A 24,480-nucleotide genomic window follows, 5' to 3' on the forward strand; every position below is an offset into this window, starting at 1 on the left:
ATTTTAAAATCCATCCACATAAGAAAATGTCCCATGGAGGCTACACACATACCCAGCCAGTGACTCAAGAACTGGCAGGTGCCCTATGCCCTTGCCTAGAGGAGAAATAATTTAGGCTCCATCTTTGCTAGAGAGCTGGTGCAGGTTAGAGGCTAGGAAGAGGAGAAAGTGAGTTGGAGCTGCTATTCCAGAAGAGCCAATGGCCTCAGAGGGCACCCAACCCATTCCCTGGGAAGCCGGAGTCTTCAAGACTTCCTTATTGTGGGCAGGCCCCGCCCACCTCCAAACCAGAACCTCCTGGAGCTAGAGGCACTGAAAATGTAAAGTAGACTGCAGCAGACACCCGTGAGCAGTCAGTGGGCAAGACTGACCTGCAGTGGATTTCAATGCCACAGCAGCACGTTCTGTGTAGACTCCCAGTGAAAATATCAGATGAATGACAAGACCTCAAGAGCAATCTAGACTCAGAGACTGTGAAGCTGCTCCTGCCATTTACCTTCGAATGTTTCTCAAAGTGAGGCAAAGATCTGTTTTCAAAGCCATCTGGAACCCGGGAGCCACTGATGGCTTGCTGTCCCACACAAGCGATCATCTGTGATATGTTAATGAAGGAACCTGGGAACAGGTCAGAAATGGAAAACTGTACAGGAAACAATAACAGAAGCCAAGCAGAACAGAGGCATAAAACAGAATGTGACACAGCACAACCAGTCCAAGGTGACTGAAGGACAGAATGACAGTAACAGAGCTGGAATCAAGGGCAGGGCTGAGGGACACGTGCATGTGTGGGGTGGAGGGAAGGTCCACTGGAGTCATTCAGATGCCGTCAGATTGGCCTCTGGACATGGGGTTTGCATAGAGAGGAGGAAGGGGAGAAGGAGGAGTGTGAATGTGTGAGGGAGAGTGAGAAAGAAGCAAAGGTAGAGGAGGGGGGACCCTAGGTGAGTGCCAGGAGCAGGAAGTAGAGCAATGGGCAAAGGGTATTCAAGTTAGAGAGCTGGAATTTTATTTCATGATGAATAAAAATCCACAGCAATAGAAGCCAGGAGATTCTGAGTTTGAGCAATGCTGTAAGGGTCTGAGTAAGTATAAAGTTAAAGATTTTACCACATCTAAGCTAGGGCAATAGCTCAGTGGTAGTGCACTTGCCTAAGAAGGGTGAGGTCCTCGGTTTGATCCTCAACACACAAGAAAAGAAAAAAAATTGCCACATCACTAAATCTATTACTAAAAATTTCCAGCTTTCTTTTTAACACCGAATTTAGTCAAAGCACCTTCAAACTCAGGAACTCCGTCACATTCCCAACTACTGTCTTCAAAAGACTTAAACTGTCCTAACCCAAATCAAACTAAAGCTCAGTCTTCCATGATTTAGAGACAGGCACGTGAAGAAATGAATTGCCTCTATGAAGATACAACCACAGAACTTGTGTTTTAGAGACAAGCCCCTGGCAGGGCACACAAACAGCCAACCCTGAGGGCTTAGCTCACCTTTGGAGCCACACAGGGCCATGGTGAGGGGGCTGTTGCTCTTGTCCAGTTCTCGGAGGCAGGCACTGCCAGCATGGTCCCTGATCACGGACAGCTCCTTCAGGATCAGGGCCTGAGGGGAGGCGCAGAGAGGGAAGAAAATGCAGTCCCTGAGGAGCCATTTTCTGGCTCTGTAGATCACTAACCTTCAATCTGATATTTATAGAAAATCAAGACCATTTCATCAGGATGTCAAATTTCCAATCAATGAAATTTCCAGAACTCGACAATCAAAAAACCCAAGCTGCACTAAGGCCTTTCTTCCCCTAGGTCCTGGAACAGTGTGAATCGCAGCATATGAGAAACTCCTAAGGAATATTTCAAATTGCTCATGAAGCAGATGTCCATGACTTTGTGTGTTGCTGTCTATGTGAGAGCAGGAAGACATCCAGTCATGTCTGAGTGCACACATGTAAATGCTCATGGGAAGGAGAACTGCCCACTCTGTTGTACGATCTGTCTCTACCCGTCTTCACCCAGCAGCTCTCAATCTGCATGAGCAGAGAATGTGACAAGATGACTCCAGGACCCCCTGACCTGTGAGCACAGGCACAGCTCACAATCTGAGGTGCTGAGCCCTTTAGAGGTTGTCGTCCTATTGAGGCCTCAATTAATTTTCTAGGTGGGTACAGTGAGAAGCCTCCTCTTGCCTCTCTTTCTAAAACCCAGGAAGACAGAAAAGGGGCTGACTTCCAGGGGATTAATACAGTCCTGGGAGCCTAGCACTCAGGATACCATGGCAGGATTCTGAATCAGAGACTGGGTTACATAAAGCCTGTCTTTTAAAAAACCCTCATGGAAAGAAAGAATTCTTTATCTTCACACCTCTTATCAGCCTGACCTGGTTCTGAATCCTCTTTAGAAAACTAGTTATATGATTTGAAGAGAAAACAAAATACTTGCTTTGAACTTTGTATCACTCTGCCTTGGGCACCACGTGGTTGAGTTACAGGTGTGTGCCACCCCACACAGCTGGGAACACTTAATGCTTCAAGGGCCTATCTTCCATACTATAGGGAGGTGAAGGTACAAGACACAGCCAATGGGGAAGGCAGAAGAAAGCAAGGTATGGTAACAAATCCAAGACTCTTGCTGAAGGCAAAAGACCTTGAATTTATGGCCAGCCTGAGCTACTGAGTGAAACCATCGTGAAACAGAACAACACAAATGCCTAGTGCCCCAACTCCTGGTCCACTTGCTTCTAAATTTCAGGCTACTAGAAGAGAGGAACAGATTCTGATGCACTCAGCCGTGTGGCTTTAACATGAGGGGGCTGTGGGCTGTGCGTGAAACAACCCAACACGAATATTTCTTATTATGTATCCAAGTCATGGTAATGATCAATGTACTGAGCTTTGGTGTGGTGTATCTATGGAGGAATGCTGCAGAGAGGAGGGTAAAGGCTCCGAGGGATTAGAGCAGCCCCAGTGAAGCACAGCCCCATGATGTCAAATGAACCCATGTTTTCATACCAGAGTGTGAAAGCTCAAAGAGCTTGCCAAACAAGAACACATGCCAGGAATGGGACAAGAATGTGTCCCATTCTTGTCTTGCTTGTCTGCCACCTTCTCCTCACAGCTTTTAGCCCATCCCAGATACACTGTAAGCAGGACAACTGACCATGCTGATCTGGAGGGCAGCCTCACCTCTAGAGTCTCCTCAGCAGTACAGCCTGGCTGCTGCTGGAGTTTGCCAGTGTTCAGGGCTTCGATGTATTCATCGCATTTCTTGTAGCCAGCATTTAGTAGCTCATACTTGGCCTTGAGCAGTCCCTGGCCAGGTGTGACATCACCAATCCCGATGGAGAACCCACGGTTAGCTGAAGGAGCAGAAGAGTGATAACCATTATCAGTCAAGCTGTCAGGCAGAGCTCATCCCTGCTGCCTGCCCTCCTCCTCTCAGAAATCACTCAAGGAGAACGGTTGAACTCAGCGGAGAGAGAAAGCACTATGTGACTCTGGGTTTAGTCTACAATAGGGAAAAAAAAGGGCAAACATAAATGCCATCCCTGATAGACTAGGCCTAAGCTGCACATATGAAGAAGTGGGTGGCTGAGTGTCCAGTCTTGGTTGCAAGGGAAAGAAGAGGCCCTTACAGTGTCTTTGGGTGGAAGTGAGGTCACCAGTGTCTGCAGACATGGAGATGAATATACTGGAGACAAGGACAACGGGTGTGAGCAAAGGCTCTGGGTTTCCTTTGGAAGGAGAATGGCAATTGAACCAAGAACTCTGGATTTGAGAAACCAGTCACAGCCAGATAAGGTGACAACCATCTGTGCAGTTTATGATGTGGGCTCCTGAGCCTCCTCCTTGGCCAGCTTCCATGTCTCTATCCCCAGGCGGAGGCTGAAACTAGAAGGGATGTCTCTGAAGAAGTCAAGCCTCCCTAAAGAAAACTGTGACTGACGGGGACAGGTGGTGGCCCGGAGTGAGAAGACAGAGAACACTACAACCTGAGTGATTTTCCAGCCAGTGATGAGCATCTCACACCCACGGATGCATGAATATCCAAGGAACAAAGTGCATCTTAGCTTATGGGTTGTAGGGAGATTTATGGTTTTTTCTTTTTTAAAAGATTTTATTTATTTGTTATGGATACAGTGTTCTGTATGCCTGCAGGCCAGAAGAGGGCACCAGATCTCATTACAGATGGTTGTGAGGCACCATGTAGTTGCTGGGAATCGAACTTAGGACGACCTCTGAGCCACCTCTCCACCCCTTTAGGGCAGTTTTAACATGAAACATGACACCATAAATTAAAGAGAAAAGGATAGGGAAAAACCAAGGGAGCAAATATAAAAATACTCAGTAAAATTCCTTCAGAGCAATCAAAGTCAAATCCAGAGATCAAAGGCAGGCAACTCCTGCCAGGTGTGATGGTACACGCCCCTAATTCCAGTGCATGGGAGCCAGAGACGGGCAGATCCCATGAGCATGAGGCCAGCCTGGTCTACATACCCATTTCCAGGCCAGTGGGACTACATAGTGAGATCATGTCTCAAAAACATAAACAAAACAGAGGAAGTTGGAAAAATCCCAATGAGATAACCTTATCTGCAAATAATGGTCATTTTGTCAGAAATCTAAGACTTACCAAGTAAAACATTTAAAACCAACAGAAATGATAAAAGACGAAAAGGATTGAGAATAAAGATAATGTTTTTAAGAAAAAAGCAAGAAAAACAGAATTGATCCAGTAACTGGAAATGAAATTAACACAAGTTCCAACAGAAAGAAATGGAGATAAAATTATCAAAGAACTAATGATGAAATTACAGACAGAAAGGACACCACTGCAAAGTTACAGGAGTGACTGAGCGACAGCACAGGAGACTAAAGAGCCTACACCAGGGCTGCACTGTGACCTTTTCCAACAATACGAAACATAAGACATAGTATGGCCTCCAGGATGGGAAACAAAAGATTTAAAATCTAGAAGCTGCAACAGAACAGAACAATACTAGGGAATTCTGAGGTAAAATATCCAGTCTAAAATTTTTCATCCAGGCAAAGAGTCAAATATGAGAATTACAATTTTATGGTTGGCAAGATGGCTCAGTGGGTAAAGGTGCCTGCCACCATGCCTGATACCAGAGTCTGATCCTTAAAACCCACATGGAAGAAAGAGACTCCTACAAGTTGTACCCTGACCTCCACACTTATGCTGTGGCATCAGTGTACCCATACTCACATACAGACAGACATAGACAACAAAACTCAATTTTGGGAATTATGCAGAAATCACTTGATAGATGCTACCCTCAAAGCATGAGCGAGCAAAGGAAAGAGCCATGTAAGCACAGAGGGGCGATACCGAACCATCTGGTTGGAATGCATTATGGGAGGCCCAGAGGCTACAGGAGGAAGAGACCTGGCCATTCCTAATCAACCCAGTTTGAACCAAATTCAACAGAACTGCCATATACAGACTACCCATGTATGCTTCAGTATTGCCAGGGCGTAAATTTCATTTAAATTTCAGAGGCTGTGAGTCTCTCTAGGCACTTGGGAAGCAGCCCATGAAGATTCAATACACCCTCACAGACAACAGGAAGCTACCATAGATTTTGATTAGAAAAAATGAAAATCAAACTCAAATCTACCAACTTGTCAGTAGTGAGCCGAAGTCACTGATAAATACACAGATGACTTAGCACACTTTATCCGGCTTGGGTGTGGGAATGAAACAGTGAAACATCACCCTGTCCTAAAACACTAAGACTTCGCCTACTCCAGCACTACACGAAACACAGAGCTGCCGAGATACTCACATAGGTAGACAGGAGCCAGCCGGGCAAGCCGAGACATGGCATCGGCAGCCTCATTCTGCCCCCAGTCTCGCAGCAAGATGTAGAAGATGTTGTTCTTGGATCCCGACCCCAGAGTTCCTTTGTCCATGCTGCCACTCATCAGCTCACTGTTCTGAATCGTAACATCTGGAAGGGTGATACTGACAATGCATTTAAACGAACAATTATCTGGTTGAAATATGTGTTTACGTCCTGAAAATTCCAAGAACACCTGAAGAATTTCTCCGAAAAACTAGCACCCTTCTGAATGCTAGAACTCATGAGCACACCCTGGAGAGTCACAGCTGGTCCCGAGGTCCTGTTAGCCAGTGAGCTGGGGAGAGCTAAGGAGCTTGTGTTGTACAGTAGCTACGGCATGCCGGCTGTGAACCTCATTCTGACCACTGTTTTAAAGGGACTCGGGTGACTTGTATTTTAATCCTCTTTCTGTTATATTCTACTGAATCTTCATGTTAGCAAGACTTCTTTCTGCCTAAGTGAAATCAGTTTAAAAAAAAAATCATTCTTGGGGCGGGGAAGGCATGATGCCCTGAGTTCAATCCTAACCTCCAAAATAGAGTCAAATGGGACTGTTCCCCACTGAAGTCCCAGCACTCCTGAAGGTGAGGCAGAAGGGCTGCTGTTGGTTCCAGGTCAGTATGAGACATGATAGGAGGGCTTATTTCTGCTCAAAAACAAAACAAAACAAAACAAAAAAACAAAAACCAAAGCCAAAAAACAGGGGCTAGAGAGATGTCTCAGTGGTTAAGAGCACTGGCTGCTCTTCCAGAGGTCGTGAGTTCAATTCCCAGCAACCATCTATAATGAGATCTGGTGTCCTCTTCTGGTGTGTGAGTATACATGGAAGCAGAATGTTATATACATAATAAATAAATAAATCTTTAAAAGTAAACAAAAAAACCAAACAAAAACCACACCTACTAACTTGTGCTGTGGCATAAAATAAAAATGACAATAAATTATAAACCTAAAACAACCTTTGCTGCCCACCTGTCCCCTCTCTTAGAAAAAAGCCAAATTGCATTAACTGACAAAACCCTTTAAAAGGACCGCTCTGAGCACTGGAACTGTCACACGGTGTCTGCTGTCCAGAGAGACTGACACCAGCCGAAGCGCAGCTACACTGTCCTGGAGAAAACCCTTCCGACCCTTTGCGCAAACAGTGAAGTTGCTCTTAGACAGTGAAGCTCACGCGAGGTCACCGCTTGCTCCTCCCAGCCTGCCCTGTCCCATCCACTCACAGGAATCATTGACGCACAGGTCTTCCCCCTTGCCGCAGTACTGCTTGCCCTTGGTCCGGAGGTTGGCCCTCACTGGATTGTCATCGCTGGGTCTGAGGATGACACTGAAGATCTGCTTTCCGGTCCACAGAGTGACAGGCTGGAGGAGAGGAGGCAGCAGATGAGGGTGCAGGGACTCCCGGCAAGCCCAGCACCAGCACGGTTCCCTCCACTAGCCTCCCACACAGACCCCAACGCACCTTCAGTATTGTAGGGGGTGGAAGGCGCACTTTAATTTTCTCATCCTTGCCGACCAATATTGAAGCAATGATCTGGCAAGTCTTGGCTCGATCAAAGAAAGTGTCCTTGAGGGTGAGGAGGTAGGCACCTAAGGCAAAGAACCGGCACAGAAAGGAACCATGTGGGGGACACACACATTTTCAACCTTCAAGTCAAATCAGACTGTTCCCCAGAGAAGAATAAAACAGAGGTGCTGACTGTACCCCTAACCCTACTCCAAGTAAGTCAAGTGGCTTTGCTTCATCTACTGCTCTTCTCAGAGCAGCAGCAGGGCCTAGGCCAGACACTAGGCCTAGAAAACCCCCAGGTTCAGGAAGATCAGCCTTGGCTGCATGGGAAGCTCAGGGCCATCCCAGATGCAGCCCTACTGAACATCCCCTACATGCTCAGCCTACAGGAAGCCCTACTGAACCGCCCCCCAACTCAATCTGTATGAAGCCCACTGAACCCCTCAACTTAGCCTACATGAAGCCCATTGGCCTCCTCAGATTACATGAAGTCCCCTGTACCCCTACTAAACCTACATAAAGTCCCCATACCCCTACTAAGCCTACATAAAGTCCCCTGTACCCCTACTAAGCCTACATAAAGCCCCCTGTACTCCTACTAAGCCTACATGATGCCCCCTGTACCACCACTCAGACTACATGAAGCCCCTGTACCACCGCTAAGCCTACATGAAGCTCCCTACACACCCACTCAGGCTACAAGAAGCTCCCTACACATCCACTCGGCCTACATGAAGTCCCCTGTACCCCCATTCAGACTACATGAAACCCCCTGCACCCTCACTCAGCCTACATGAAGGCCCATCCCACCACTAACACCCCACCACTAACACCGCCCCCCCAGCCTCCACCATAAAAGAAGCAACAAAAAAGTACCTGCCAAGTTTGTGGAGCTCAATGAGTACACACAGAATCAAATGGATAAACAACTAGCAAAACCCACTTCCAACAATCTCAATATGTCAGAATGGCAAATCTCAACACAAAGCAGGACATGGTGATGCACACCCATAACCCTGGCACCCGGGAGTGTGCAAAAGGATTCTGAGTGCCAGGCCAGCTGAGCCACCCAGGGGCACACTGTGTCAAACTGAAAGTAGAAAGACTCCTAAGTACAGGTACTAGCCATCGTCTGAATCAGAGTGCCTGGGAAGTCTCCTTTCAAGGTAACGCTCACCTGTTAGGAAGTCCTGAATGGCAGCAATGAGCGGCTCCCCATTTCTTGGGGTCACAAGGTTCGCTTTGGTCTGAAGGAGAAACAAGCACATGTCAGCCACTCTGGCTGGACAGTGCAGCCTGGGGGTCTGCATCACGTGACTGTAGGCATCACATGGCTGTTGAGAGGTCTCCACCCCAGCAGTCTTACTATACCGTGCAGTTCCCTTATTGATCAAGGGAAAAGAAAAGTCCCTAGTAGGGGCTCACTCTGTAGCCTAGGCTGGCCTGGAACTCACAGTGATCCTCCTGCCTCAGCTTAGTGAGCACTGGTGTTAACAAGTGTAGCCGAGACCAGCTAGAACTTTCCATTCTGCGAGAGCTGTGTGGTCTCCGACATCAACCACGCCCATGTTTCTCCACAATGACAGGAGAACAGTGGCTTCTTAGGATCCTAACACGCTGAGAGCAAGCAGAGGTCCCTTGTCACAGTGGGACTCTTCCAATGTCCACAAGGAACGTGGAGGAGCTCCTGTGCCTCTCTGGGTTTTCTGGGCCTCCTTACCATGCCCAAGGCTCTGTCAGAGACCTTGTATTTCTCATTTGTGAGCTATCTCATGGTAATGATCCTACATCTGGAGTGGGCCATGCACACTCACAGAGGGAAGATAGCAGGTGGTCTGAAGTTAGGGACACGGGGTGGGGTCTCATGATTCTGTGACTCTGTACACTCTGGGCCCTATATGCCTTACTGAGAACTGCTGCACCATAGTGCCAGATCAAGATTTCTCCAGGGAAACTCGTACTTTATGATTGTTACTTTAATAAGTTCTTACAAAAAAAGACAGCAGTATGGCTCCTGCCAGGTAAAGTTTAACTGGTTAAGTGGTGGCTGTTATTCGTGATAACATTTTACTATTATCTTTAATTCAAAAACAGCATGTGCTTTTTGCTTAAAAAAAAAAAACTACAAATATGTCTGTTACCCTAGTGCTAGGAACAAATGTAGGAGGATTACAGTAAGTTCTAGGTTAGCCTGTGCTACTGAGCAAGCCCATCTCAGCAAAGAAATGTGGGGGCTGGAAGTGTGGCTTAGTTGTCAAGTATAACTAAATTTTATTTACTTATTAACTTTTAGTGGGGTCAGGAATGAATTAAGGGCTTTGGGCATGCCAGGGAAAAGAGTTCACCATAGCGCTACAGCCAGACTTTGTCCGTACAAGTGAATTTTACAGGTAGAAATAGGGAATACTTACAACCATACACAGGTGAGCTTATAATATAGGAATGCAGGACAGAGGGGGAAATACTCAAACCAGACGTGGTATAACATGTGTACTCTTGGCCACTAGGGACCCTGAGACAGGAAGATCTCTTGAGCTCATGAACTCAGCGCTAACACAGGCAACATATCTAGGTCCCAATTAAAATCCGCCAGTCCAAAGCTATACAAGTCAGTATTCAGGAATTACTAAAGTGGCACAGCCCTACACAGAAGACACCCAACAGTGCCATATACAGCAGGGTGTTGAAGGGGCAGTGTGGATGGTACAAGAGGCAGAGACCAACTCCTAAGAGCAGGCATGAACCCCCCTATCATAGAACCTCTGCAGCCACAGCAGACCCATTTTAAGTTTGGAAGACAAAAGAGTATAGTGCCCTTAAAGAGGCCGGAGCAGCATGTAATACGCTTCGGGAAGCTTTCATTGACGACATACTGAGCAACCCACTTAGGAGGGCATCTCCCCCACAACACCCATACTGGCGCACAATTTTTTTTCCCTTTTTTGAGACAGGATCATGTAGCTCATGTTGGCTTTGAACTCATAATGTTCTTGTCTCTGCCTCCAGTGGGCTGGGTCTCACTGTAGCTCAGGTTCTTAAGTGCTGGGATTACAGGAATGCAATGCGCCACCATTCAGGCTATTTAGTTTATTTTCTTTTTTGTTCTCTGTGTAGCCTTGGCTGTCTGGCCTGGACCTCACAGAGATCCATCCGCCTGCCTCTGCCTCCTGAGTGCTGGGATCAGAGGGGTACGTCTCTCCCAGCTAGTGTCACAGCCGTTACTCATGTCCCTATTTCCTCCCAAGAATCCAAAGTACAGATCAGAAAATGCCATCCCTTGTTACTAACTCACAAGACTGTTCATAGGCTCAAAGGGACCCAATGAGAAAAGCAGACAGAACAGCACAAGCCTTGCAGCATGTGTGGGAACAGAAAGGCCTGGCTTCTCGGGCTTGGGACCTGCACTACTGTTTCACGTGGGGCCCACTACCTACCCCCATGAGAACAAGGGCCTCGGCTTTGGCCTCCTCTGTCTGGGGAAGATGAAGGTTCATTTCATCCCCATCGAAGTCTGCATTGTAGGGGGTGCAGACACATTCGTTGAATCTGAAGGTCCGGTGGGGCTTGACCCTGGCCTGTGGACACCAAAACAAAATATGAGCACCCAAAAGCTTCCCTGTGTCAAGCCATAAAGAAAACACAAACACTGCCTAGAAAATTAGGTACTTTAAGGAAGTAAACTTCTATTTATTCTTTTGTGATGAACACAAATCACTTGTAAATTAGCCAAGTAAATTTAACATACTATAAGGCAAATACCAATACAGGAGACAATATATACAGTCCACACTCCTCAGTATTAACAAAGTTTCAAATATAGTTTATTATAGAGGAAGCCCCAAAGCAAGAAATGTAAGTCTACCAAGTAAGGAATTTGGAAGTCAGTGATTCTCAACTCCCAGACTGATAATGAAGGGAAAAGAACTAGCCATGGATGCTGCCCTTCCTTTGTGAACTGTTCTTCAGGGTGAGCCACTGCCCTAAGAGCAGAGCAAATACGTTCATTAAAAGAAGTCTGGATGGGGCTGGAAAGATGGCTCAGCAGTAAAGAGCACTGATTGTTCTTCCAGAGGTCCAGGGTTCAAATCGCAGCACACACCTGTTAGTAACTCCAGTTTCAGGGGACCCGACACCCACGGCAAAACACCAATGCATATTAAAAAAATGATTAAAAACGAAGTCTGGATAACACATGAGAAAGGAAAGAAATTAGAAATTGGGGCCTCCTGCGTAGTCTCAAGTATCTGAACCTTTCCTTTAGCATCAGCCAGAGAGGGGTGACCAGATCACAAGAACATTCCCAAACAAACCAAGAGCAATAACCAGCACCATCTATATATCAGCCCTGTCAAAAAGCTGAGCCTTTAGACTCATTTCAAGCTTACAGGGATGAAAAGCAATAGCAAAGCCACATCTGCAGGTGAGACCAAGCCCACAGCACTCTTCAAAGCCACTCTGCCACTAAACATGCGACATGCTTCAAGAAACCCACTCTTCAAGTCTCTCTAGCATTTCAGTTGCTAAGTTTCTTTTCTTGTTTTGGTTTTTCGAGACAGGGTTTCTCTGTGTAACAGCTCTGGCTGTACTGGAACTAACTTACTCTGTAGACCAGGCTGACCTTGAACTCAGAAATTTACCTGCCTCTGCCTCCCACATGTAGGGGGATTAAAGGCATGCACCATCACCACCTGGCTTTAGCTGCTAAGTTAAAGGCAAAGCAAAACCAAATCAATTTTTGCCTGTTTTATATAAAGCTTTGTGTACAACACACACAGCTTCCTTAGCAAAATGAAACAATTCCAGGGATTTTCACATCAACTCTCAATTAGATCTGTACCACTGAAATGTTGTGTAAGAATCTTGACCTCACATCTTAAAAGCACTGAAGGGAGGGGTTAGAGATGGTTCTGAGGTTAGAAGCACTTGCTACTCCAGAGCACTTCAAGTTTGCTTCTCATCACCAATTTTGGGCCCCTCACAACGGCCTAGAAAGCTAGTCCAGAGGATCCCATGCCTTCTTCAGGTCTCCACACTTTCCTGCACACACGTGGCACACACACAGATACACCCACCACCACACACATATACATAATCTCTGGGAGGCACCTGGGAAAAGAGAAACTATTTTCCAGCTTGTTCTCTAACTCCACATGCGCATCATGGCATGAATGCAAACACACACCGCTATAAATCTAAGAGGAGCACCTCACACCGCTATAAACCTAAGAGGAGCACCTCACACTGCTATAAACCTAAGAGGAGCACCCCACACTGCTATAAACCTAAGAGGAGCACCCCATACTGCTATAAACCTAAGAGGAGCACCTCACACTGCTATAAACCTAAGAGGAGCACCTCTCACTCACCAGGTGGGCCATGATGCTCAGCTTGTGCAGCGAGGGCTGCCGGTTGAACAACACCACGTCTCCGTCTATTAAGTGTCTCTCCACGATGTCACCGAACTTGAGCTCCTGAGCCATCTTTTCTCGGTTTCCGTACTTCAGAAACCTGAGCATGCAGGACACACACATAAGGTCTCTGAACTAAGTTCTCTCACCACGCTCCCCACACTCAGAGCAGAAACTCATGTCTAAGACACTACCATCTTACTGATCTGAGTCAAGGTCTTCTCATGTAGCCTAGGCTGACCTGGAACTTGTGAACCTCCTGCACTGACCTTCCAAATGCTGGGACTACAGACATGTGCCATTTTCTTTTTCCTCCCTTCCTTCCTTCCTTCTTTTCTTTCTTTCTTTCTTTGAGTCAGGGTTTTTCTGTGTAGCCCTGGTTGTCCTGGAACTCACTCTGTAGACCAGGCTGGCCTTGAACTCACAGAGATCCACCTGCCTCTGTCTCGCGAGGGTTAGGATTAAAAGCATGCACCACCACCACCCAGTAAGACCCTATTTTTAACAAGAGAGTTCTGGGAGCTGGTGGTACAGCTCAGCAGTACATAGGTTTTTGCTTAACACCCTCAAAGCCCTGGATTCAGTCTCCAGATCCAGGAGAAATGGATGTTAAAATATAAACATATTTTGTTTTGGAATCATAGAAATACAGTAAAATATTCTTTTTCCTACAGGATCCTTAAAACCCTCATGACATAAACCCCTGCTGGTCACCTCAACTGGCTGTGCAAGCCAAACTTGGTGAAATGAGCACCAATGAGAGAGCCTCAAGAGCCCAGTGACATAGAAAACAACACATTTGTATCTCAAGGGAGTCTGTATATGTAGGTCTAAAAACATCACATGTAAAAGAACAATACTTCATGCATATGCAGTGATCAAACAGACAACGACAGACACAGGACTATTCAATTTAAACATCTACAGTCTACACTCCAAAATGCCAGCTACTATCTGCAATGCATTCCACGGTTCTGGTGAACAGTACCATCCGGCAGGTTAACCCCTCACAACTGGTAAAGCATTACCTTTTCATCTGCATGTGTCTCTGCTGGATGAAATTGGCTCCTGGGTGAACATCAGGGCCGTTTCGAACCAGTTTCCTCAAAAAATTGATGTTTGCTTTGTTTACCTACAGGACCGTGATAAAAAAAAACCACAGTAAGACAATCTTTCCTTCCTATAAGCTAGTTAGCAGTGCTCAGAACAGCTGTTCATGTATGGGTTCTAAGAGAAAGCGAGCCACCACAAGGCAGCTGCGGCCCAGTCTTTTTTTTTTTTAAATATTTATTTATTTTATTATGTATACAATATTCTGTCTGTGTGTATGCCTGCAGGCCAGAAGAGGGCACCAGACCTCATTACAGATGGTTGTGAGCCATCATGTGGTTGCTAGGAATTGAACTCAGGACCTTTGGAAGAGCAGTCAGCTCTCTTAACCTCTGAGCCATCTCTCCAGCCCATTTTTTTTTAAATATTTATTTATTTTATTAGCCCAGTTTTGACTGAAGCTGCAAGAACACACAGAAGACAGGATCTAGATCTAACGACCATAGCTGAGACCTTTCTCGGTCTCTAGTCTCCTCATGTGCACTGTACTGTATGATGCTGTACTAGAATGGAATCTGCCAACTTTCACCAGGCTCTAAGGGCTTAAAGATACGGCAGCAGAACCTCGGGCTGCGGCTTGCGCTAGCCATGCTCTGTAACTTCTTGGTCAATGGTTTCAAGGGGAAGAATTAGATCATTCTTTATTCAAATGAGAACATTTGGAACAGGTTTATGACAAGTACTGATGATCTAGATTGTCTATAAATCTCATGTATGCAGCTAATCAGCAAGCTGTGTTACCAGGCCCTACGGTGGTCTAGGTCTCCACACAGAGCTCAGGGTGAGGGCTGCTGTAACCAACATCTTATACTCAAAGAGTATGAGCTGAATGCAGATGGTTGCAGGCTTTCTGGATGAGACGGAATAGCACCCAAAAGATCGGTAATTTTACAGTTTAAAAACTAACAACCCATCCCAAGAAAAATAAGCAGGAAGGACTGAATACTTTTATTATTTTGACAGTTTTGTGACTAGAAGTTTTTGGATGGCTAGACCACAAAAATCTACAAGCAAACAAGAAGCACAGTTTTTATTTTGTTTCTGTTTTTTTTTTTTTTTTTTTTTTTGGTTTTTCGAGACAGGGTTTCTCTGTGGCTTTGGAGCCTGTCCTGGAACTAGCTCTTGTAGACCAGGCTGGTCTCGAACTCACAGAGATCCGCCTGCCTCTGCCTCCCGAGTGCTGGGATTAAAGGCGTGCTCCACCACCGCCCGGCCTTTGTTTCTGTTTTTAAATAGCACTATTTAGGTAATTTTTTTCAGTGAAATACTTTAGAATGTGAGGATTAAAGAAACAAAGGTGTTGAAAGTATTGTCAGTGGGGGAAAAAGCCGCAGCATAGAGGTGGAGTGGATGTTCTCATAAACACAAAGCATGATACAGGGGTTACTCGTGTCAAAATGCTCACATCACCAAAACGCGCAAACCAGAATGGCTAGATGACACTGACTGAGTGGGTCTGGTGTGTAGGGAAAGCCTGAGACGGGTGGGCACGCCCTTCTGTTTTCAAACACATCGGAACGGGCGTAGGATGCCGTCATTGGTTTTCCAGCTGTGAGGCTTCAGCTTCGTCTCTAGCACTGGGGAAAAAAGGTTCTTCTACAGATATAAAAACACTTTTTTTTTTCATTTGCTGCTCTCGCTAACTGACAGAGTGAGATGGCTCAATGGTTTATTAAAAGCACTTGTGGGCAGGTTTGAGGATCTACGCTCCATCACTTCCACTCACTGTGCAAAGAACTGACTCCTGAAATTTGTCCTCTGACCTCCACATGCACACTCTAAGACACGTGCACTCATACTTATGCACATGTACACACAAAACACTAAAAACAAAAACAGAATACAAAGAAACTTAAGTACTTTATCCATCACCTCTTTAAAAATTTAAAAAGCTGAGCCTGGTGGTGGTGGTGGTGCACACCTTTAATTCCAGCACTCAGGAGACAGAGACAGGTGGATCCGTGAGTTCAAGACCAGCTTGATCTACAAGCGAGTTCCAGGACAGGCTCCAAAGCTACAGAGAAGCCCGGTCTCAAAAAAAAAAAGAAAAAGGAAAAGAAAAAGAAAAAAAAAAAAAGCTGACAGGCAAGGTGTCACACACCTTGAATCCCAGCACTTGGGAGGCAGTGGCAGGCAGAGCTCTCTTAGTTCAAGGCCAGCCTGGTCTACAGAGTGGATTCCAGGACAGCCAGAGCTACATTGTGAGACCCTGTCTCAAAAACCCAAACCAATCTAAACAAAACCCCCCCAAAAAACACTTAAAAATAAAAACCTATTATTAAATATAGCTGTTTTACAAGAATTGTCTCCTTAGAGTCGGTGAGATTCCATTCTTGGTCCACTGAGCAGGGTGGAGGTCAGTGGCCAAGTGCTGACAAGCCTGGCACACATGATCCCAGGCTGGATCTCTACCTCTGCAACAAACAGCAACAACAAAAAACCCAAAGGAGGGGCTGGAGAGATGGCTCAAAGGTTAAAAACACTGACTGCCCTTCCAGAGGTCCTGAGTTCAATTCCCAGCAACCACATGGTGGCTCACAACCACCACCTGTAATGAGATCTGAAACCCTCTTCTGGTGTGCAGGCATTGATATAGTCAGACCACTGTATACATAATAAATAAATAAATTAAAAAAAACAACTACCACCATCTACAACTATGACTGCACCAGTGTAGCTGCTACAGAGGTTGTGCATGTTTAACAAAGCGGAACGAGCTGGAGAGATGACTCAGCAGTTCAGAGCACTGGCTGCTCTTCCAGAGGTTCTGAGTTCAATTCCCAGCAACCACGTGGTGGCTCACAGCCATCTGTAATGAATTCCGACTCCCCCTTCTGGCATGCAGATGTATTTGCAGACAGAACACTCATTTTTAAAAACTCATCAAAAGTGGAACTAGCTATTTTCTCAAAGCTGTGTGGGTTTCTGGGGATCTGCATGAAATATCAATGGAAACACTGGATTCAAAACAAAGAACTGGGCAGCTGAATGGTATTTACCTTCTCAGGAAATGTTAGAATTTTGGCCACATGAACTGGCACAGCTACTTCATCAATCCGGAGGTTGGGGTCAGGTGAGATGACTGTTCGGCCAGAAAAATCCACCCTCTTCCCTGAGAGATTACCTCTAAATCGACCTAAATAAATCAAAACCACCATGAGTCCCACGACACACCCTGTGCTGTTTGGGGGGATCCGAGTATACTCCCTCAACAAGTGACAATGGTAGACCTTGTCGGGGACCTACCCTGCTTCCCCTTCAGGCGCTGCACAAAGCCTCGTGTCCACTTCTTAGGTGCCATGTTGAGAGGGATGCCGGAGAGTTCACTGTTGATGTAGAGGGCACACTGCAGCTGCAGGAAGTCCCAGTCCTCCATGATCATCTGTGTCTTGGCTCCCGAGATCCGGTGCTGAGGACAGAAAGATCAGAAACAAACCCGCTTTCTGAGTTTTCTTGCATTTTAGTGACCAAACATCTCTGGATTCACTGAGTGCAGAAGGCACAAGTCAACAGGAAACACTGACCTTTTTAATGACATCATTTAGGAAAATGATCTCTGTCAGTTTCATTGTGAGGTCATCTTCATTGGTTCCAGACTTCAAATCACTTACGACAGAGGGTCTGATACACAAGGGAGGCACCAGAAGTCGGGTGAGAATCAAATCAGAGGGTTTTCCAGCTTCTGGGTTCATCAGAAGCAAAGGGACATCTTCAGCTGGTATGCGCTTAAACAAATTCAGAACTACTAAGGGATTCAAGTTCTCCTATGAGAAGCAAGAAGGAAGGACGAAAGAGATAGTAGGTTAGTTTCCTACAAGTTGGTAAAGTTATCCTTCCCTATATTTGTTTTTCTTGAAAGCAGGATCCCATGTAGCCTTAAACTAGCTATGTGGTGGAGACCTGCCTAGGACTAGCTGGCCAGCAAGCCCTGGGGTTCCTCTTTTCTCTGCTTCCCGAGCTGGGATTATAAGCAAATACCACCACACTGGCTCCCCTACCCCATGTGGGTTCTGCATATTCAACTGAAATTCTTTTGCAAGCACCTAACTACTGACTTTGTTTTCTTTTTATTATAATCAGTTTTTTTCCTAATAAGCTTATATTATCTTTGAATTAAGTTCCTTAAGTATTGTGTAATGAAGGGTGGAAGGGCTCACAACACTCCACCCTAGCTAAGGAGTCATTGCTAGTTTATGGCTTTTTGGGAAGGGAGAGTCAGTTTTTTTTTAAGGTGTGGCTCCTGGTGGGTTAACCATGCTCCAGGGGATGACTCCATATTCTTGATATATGGATGGCATAAATTTGACTTGGTGGGTCATTTAAAAGAGAGAGAGAGGCCAGGTGGTGGTGGCGCACGCCTTTAATCCCAGTATTCGGGAGGCAGAGACAGGCGGATCTCTGTGAGTCTGAGGCCAGTCTGGTCTACAGAGTAAGTTCCATGACAGATTCCAAAGCTACAGAGAGAAACCCTGTCTTGAAAAACAAACAAACAAACCACCACCAAAAAATAGAGAAAGAACATGAAGTTGTGGCCGGATAGGCAGTGGATCTGAGGGGATTCGGGGGAAGAGGGAGTAAACATGATGAAAATATATTGTATGCATATACGAAATTTTTAAAAGAATTAACGAACATATTTAAAATGTTAAGCTATGAATCACTAACTTATTAAGAACTCTGCAAATTGCCAGATATCAAAAAATCCTAAGGTTGGAGTCAAGTATGGTGTCACACGCCTTTAATCCCGGCTTTCAAGAGGCAAAGGCAGGCTAGCCTGGTCTATACAGTAAGCTCCAGGATAACCAGGAATACATAGAGCAATGGTTCTCAACCTTCTCAATGCTTCAACCATTTAATATAGCTCATTTTGTGATAACTCCAACCATGTAACTATTTTTGATGCTACTTCACAACTGGAATTATGCTACTGCTATGAATCTGTATTTTCCAATGGTCTAGGGTGACCCTTGTAAGGGTTGCTCGAACCTTGGAGGTTAAGCCCCACAATTTGAGAACCACTGACATAGAAAAACCCTGTTTCAAAAACTTTGTTTCTGGGGCTGGAGAGATGGCTCAGAGGTTAAGAGCATTGCCTGCTCTTCCAAAGGTCCTGAGTTCAATTCCCAGCAACCACATGGTGGCTCACAACCATCTGTAATGAGGTCTAGTGCCCTCTTATGGCCTGCAGGCATACACACAGACAGAATATTGTATACATAATAAATAAGTATTTAAAAAAAACAAAAACTTTGTTTCTCTCCCAGATCCCTAGAGAAAATGTGTGTTGATGTCAAATTAAGTATAACTTTTCTTTATTGAAATGTAAGATTCAGTTAATAAAATTCCCAGAAAATTTCACAAGACACATAATGACCATTTTCTCTGGGAGAGAAACAAAGTTAGAAAGAAACATCTGTCCAGGTGGTGGTGGCGCACGCCTTTAATCCCAACAATAGGGAGGCAGAGGTAGGCGGATCTCTGTGAGTTCAAGGCCAGCCTGCTCTACAAGAACTATTTTCAGCACTGGCTCCAAAGCTACACAGAGAAACTCCAGCTACTGCCATTAGGACCCCAGAGCATGGAAGGCAGCTGTGGGGCAGCAGCGACAACACCAGTTAACTAGGGAGATAGTTAACCAACACTCTTTCTAGCTCCCATCTTATGGCCATGAACACCTCCCTCCCTACCGTTGGGAAAATCAGATAGGAAATCTTGAAGTACACTGAGGAATGGAAGGAACAGGACAGAGGCCAGACCGCAGCCGAGTGCCAGTGAGAGCTGCGCAGGACACTGGCAGGCCAGGGACGGAAAGGCTGGAGGACTGGACGTCTAGAAGCCACTCACTAGAAGGAGCAGCCCTCTAAGAGTGACAACAGCCTGCCAGGGGCACTGGGAAGGGGAAGCTCACAGCTGCGCTCTACAGAAGGATGCAGACGAGACCACAGGTGAAAGGACATTACAAGCAGGACACAGAGATGTAGAGGCTGACTGCTGACCTCCATCGAGGGACTTTTCATCACCTCAGGAATTCTACTATGTGGGATGCAGGGCCGGGAAACAGAGGAAGGTGGATCTCTGTGAGGCCAGCCTGCTCTACAGAGAGTTCCAGGACAGCTAGGGCTGTTACAGAGAAAGCCTGTCTCGAAATACCAAAAAGAAAGAAAGAAAGAAAGAAAGAAAGAAAGAAAGAAAGAAAGAAAGAAAGAAAGAAAGAAAAGAAAAGAAAAGAAAAGAAAAGAAACGAAACCCCAAAAACTGCTACGTGTGACTTAAGCTTGAGTGCTCACTCGTCTTCTGGGGACAGACTATAATTTCTGTCCAACTCTATGGTACTGCCCACAAAGGACCATGCTGGCACAGACTGAGCTGGACTAACCAGCTCCACCCATGACCTGGGTATGGCAGCACAAGCCTGTAATCCCAGCACTTAGGAGACGAGGAGTGATGGGAATGGAAGATCCTGTATTACACACTGAGACCCTATTTACTACCCCATGCCCACAAAGAAAGGAAACCACTAAAGGGAAAAACAAACACATGGAGTTCAAAGCCAATCCAATCAACTCAGCACCAGATACACACCTCTCAGTTCCATGAAGCACTATGGGAGCTGAGCTGACAACATAACTGGACCCTCACTTCTTCTTGAATGTGGGCATACTGGGGATGGTGTGTGGAGGAGGGAAAAACTGTGTACAAGGTACAAGTCTGCACATGGGTGTCCCTGTACAATGTTTGCGAGCTGCAGGCAAAGGAAAGCTCACCTGCGCCTTTTCCAGCAGTGGTTCAACCTCTTTGTTGTGCTCAATGGCTGTCTCAAAGGACTGCAGGAAATTTGACACAATGGGATCCACAACTTTTTTGTTGGTCTTGTATTTTTCATGAATTATCTTCAGCAAACCACATTTCTTTACAGTACCTATAAGAGTGAGCTCATTTACCAAGGATGAAAAAGTCAGGTTCTTAGTTCTGCCGGCTAAAGGTAACAGTCTAACGAAACTGACACAGCAGTCAAAGCGGAGAGGGGCATTCCCAGTAGCACACCGGGGCCCAGTTCACAGGGAAAAGCACCATGCAGAACCAATCCACGAGACAAGAAGAGAGCAGAGCCTCTGGAGCCCCTCACCGTTAAAGGCGCCACAGTAGGAGCAAGTGCTTTTCTTCCGACACTTATCCGAGATCTTCTTCTTCAGGCCCCGCTTCTGCAGGTAGGTCAAGCCAGGCCTCTTCAGGAAATCTAGAAACTGCTGTTTCTCCTCCTGGGACAGCATAATGTGACAGCAGGTTTTGCAGATCATCTTTTAAAGGATAAGCAGAGTGGAGACAAAGGTAAGAGACTAGAAAATTCCACCCCTTTAAAAATGCTTCCTCTGGCTGGGCAATGGTGGCACAGGCTTTTAATTCTAGCACCCAGGAGGCAGAAGTAGGCGGATCTCTACAAGAACGAGGCGAGGCTGGTCCACAGAATAAGTTCCAGGACACTCGGGAGGGAGAGGCAGGGGGATCTCTGTGAGTTTGAGGCCTGCCTGATCTACAAGAGCTAGCTCCAGGACAGGCACCAAAGCCACAGAGAAACTTTGTCTCAAAAAAAAAAAAAAAAAAAAAATCAAACAAACAAACAAGCCACCACCCTGGAGCTACCGAAATCGGAAAGGTGCTTTGCGCCAAGTCTGAGTCCAATCCCTGGGAAAGACAAATCAGGAGAAAATTGACTCCCGTGTGTATTCCTCTGACCTACACTGAGTGCCCCCATACCTACGTACACACAAACTAAGTGAATGTAATAATACTGCTAAATGTCACCTCTTTGTTGTGCACATGGAGTGAATTATCACGAACCAAGACCTGCACATAGAGGTAGCCTGTGTTCTCAGGATGTTGGCGGTATTCAAGGCCAGATGGCAAAATTTTGTTGCTATCTCTTTCTTAGTGCTTTCCGCATTATTTGAACTATTATTATTTTTGGGCAGTGCTGGGGAATTGAACCTAGGGCCTTATGCATGCTAGGCAAGTGCTTATCAATGAACTTCTATGCACAGCTTGGTTTTTGGGACAGTCTTGTTATTTAGTTCAGGCTGACCTTGAACTTACCTCACGTCTCAGGCTAGCTTCAAATTTTCAATCTTTCTGACTCTGCCTCTTTAGTCCTGTGATTACAGGCAGACATTACCACTCCTACAGTTTTTAACAACTGGAATCTGGATTTTTTTTTTTTAACATTTATTTATTTATTATGTATACAGTGTTCTGTCTATCTGTATGCTTGCTGGCCAGAAGAGGGCACCAGATCTCATTACAGATGACTGTGAGCCACCATGTGGTTGCTGGGAATTGAACTCAGGACCTCTGGAAGAGCAGTCAGTGCTCTTAACCACTGAGCCATCTCTCCAGCTTGGAATCTGGATTTTTGAGCCCTTAAGACAAGGTCTCATTAGACAGCCCGAGCTGGCCTTGGACCTGGTCTATCTGTATGCTTGCTGGCCAGAAGAGGGCACCAGATCTCATTACAGATGACTGTGAGCCACCATGTGGTTGCTGGGAATTGAACTCAGGACCTCTGGAAGAGCAGTCAGTGCTCTTAACCACTGAGCCATCTCTCCAGCTTGGAATCTGGATTTTTGAGCCCTTAAGACAAGGTCTCATTAGACAGCCCGAGCTGGCCTTGGACCTGGGATTCTCCTTGAGTGCTAAGATTACAGTGTGTGTTAAGCCTAGCTTAACATTACTTGCAATGAATAAACTACCACTTTCATTTGTTTCTTTTCTTTTAACAAGTATTAATTCTAGTGTGAGAGTGTGTGTATATCTGCATGCAATCTATAGCTTATGTGTAGAGGTCAGAGGGCAGAAGGACTCAGTTCTCTCCTAAACATGGGACCTGGCCACTGAACTCAGGTGGTCAAACTTGGCATCAAGCTATCTCCTCTGCCAGCTATTACTTTCTCAAGGGAAATAAAACATTACAGAATCTGTAAGGAGTTTACCATAATGCAAGATTATGATTGTAGTAGTTTGAATGTACTTGGCCACAATAATTTTATAGGGATGGCACTATTAGGAGGCATGGCCTTGTTGGAGGAAGTGTGTCACTGTGGGGGTGGGCCTTGAAGTTTCCTCGGCTCAGGATACCACCCAGTCAACTTTCTGTTGCATGCAAGCCAAGAAGTAGCCAGCATCATGTCAGCCTGCAAGTTACCATGCTCCCCGTCATGATGATAATAGACTGAACCTCTGAAACTGTAAGCGAGTCTCAATTAAAGTTTTCTTTATGAGTTCCTGTGGTCATTATGTCTTTTCACAGCGAGAGAAACCCTAACTAAGACAATAGTACTATGTATTTAGTATACAAACATCCCCCAGCTACACAGAGAAACAGAAACCACTGTCTCAGAAAAACAAACGAACAAACTTCCCCTGAATACAGCCCTCCTCACTCACAGTTTTACTGAATTTACTTCAGTGCCTCTGACTAAGCACTGCTGAATCTCCCTTACCTGTAAGATGCCAATGACGGCTCTGAAGTACCCCACGTGAAAGCACGGCAACTCGAGATCAATGTACCCATAGTGGCCTAGACAGTCTGCCAAGTTTTTCCCACAGGTTTCACAAGGGCGGTCCTTTTCACTTGTACCCTTTGGAGGAAAGTATACACAACCTTAGAGGAGAGCACAAAAAATCCTCATACCTCACAAACAGCTGGAAAGCTACAGTGTGTCTATACCAGTCACACAAAAGCTGGAGTTCCTAATTCAAAGACGGGAGGGGAGGGAGAGACCCGGACTCTTTCCTATATGGGAAGCCACTTGATTAAGTGGGTCAACTGTCGGACCCTAGCAGGGACAGGGCCTTACCATCCTGTGGTCCAGCACTCCATACAACAAGGGGGCGTGGTTGTTGTCTTGGCTGTACAGGTTCTTACTGACAACCTGGATATGTGCCTGCTGGCGCATCTCCTCAGGGGACTTCATTCCAAAACAAATATGGCTTCTGCAATGGAAACAGACAGGGAAAAGTCCAACAAAGCCCATGGGTCCGGGCACACACATGGCCCACCAAAGCCCATAGGTCCGGGCACACGCATGGCCCACCAGAGCTTCTGCCCTCCCAACCTTCTGTACAAACTGGGTCTACCAGACCTAAAAAGATTTTCACTTCTTAAAGCCTTCCTTCAAAACAACCCTTTATGCTATGGGAAAGTTTCTGTTTTCATGAAATGTTATTCATCTCCAAGGTCACTTGCTGCCTGACGTAATGATGAACAGAATGACGTTCTCAGTTTACTGCTCTGCAGGCTCTGGCTGTTCATCCTGCTCCCTACCCAATCTGGAATTCCTTCCTCCTCTCTGCTCTCGGGGTTCTCAGCACCCCGAGACACATTCCTCTCCTCACTGAACACTCCTTCTTCAGTGTCATTGTGTTCACTTAGTTATTCCTTTACTGTCCTTTTCATGTTTTGTTGCTGTTTTCGAAACAGGGTTTCTCTGTAGTTTTGGAGCCTGTTCTAGAACTTGCTCTGTAGACCAGGCTGGCCTCAAACTCACAGAGGTCCGCCTGCCTCTGCCTCCCAAGTGCTGGGATTAAAGGCGCGCACGACC

General features: G+C 45.9%; 1 protein-coding gene across 1 annotated transcript in view; it reads right to left on the reverse strand.

The window, feature by feature from the left end:
* Polr3a (RNA polymerase III subunit A) overlaps positions 1 to 24,480 on the reverse strand; it is a 40,250-nt gene that overhangs the window by 13,489 nt on the left and 2,281 nt on the right. Inside the window, exons 2-18 of the mRNA XM_038349031.1 lie at positions 23,737 to 23,872; positions 23,380 to 23,517; positions 21,012 to 21,183; positions 20,650 to 20,804; positions 17,410 to 17,649; positions 17,132 to 17,294; positions 16,885 to 17,021; positions 13,804 to 13,907; positions 12,734 to 12,875; positions 10,802 to 10,942; positions 8,545 to 8,614; positions 7,320 to 7,447; positions 7,081 to 7,219; positions 5,801 to 5,965; positions 3,177 to 3,349; positions 1,492 to 1,603; positions 497 to 615 (exon numbers count right to left, since the gene is read on the reverse strand). Coding sequence (XP_038204959.1) covers positions 497 to 615; positions 1,492 to 1,603; positions 3,177 to 3,349; positions 5,801 to 5,965; positions 7,081 to 7,219; positions 7,320 to 7,447; positions 8,545 to 8,614; positions 10,802 to 10,942; positions 12,734 to 12,875; positions 13,804 to 13,907; positions 16,885 to 17,021; positions 17,132 to 17,294; positions 17,410 to 17,649; positions 20,650 to 20,804; positions 21,012 to 21,183; positions 23,380 to 23,517; positions 23,737 to 23,872 — 2,434 coding nt within the window. The remainder of the gene's footprint in view (positions 1 to 496; positions 616 to 1,491; positions 1,604 to 3,176; positions 3,350 to 5,800; positions 5,966 to 7,080; positions 7,220 to 7,319; positions 7,448 to 8,544; positions 8,615 to 10,801; positions 10,943 to 12,733; positions 12,876 to 13,803; positions 13,908 to 16,884; positions 17,022 to 17,131; positions 17,295 to 17,409; positions 17,650 to 20,649; positions 20,805 to 21,011; positions 21,184 to 23,379; positions 23,518 to 23,736; positions 23,873 to 24,480) is intronic.

This window comes from Arvicola amphibius, chromosome 12 (assembly GCF_903992535.2).
Source record: "Arvicola amphibius chromosome 12, mArvAmp1.2, whole genome shotgun sequence".
NCBI lineage: Eukaryota > Metazoa > Chordata > Mammalia > Rodentia > Cricetidae > Arvicola > Arvicola amphibius.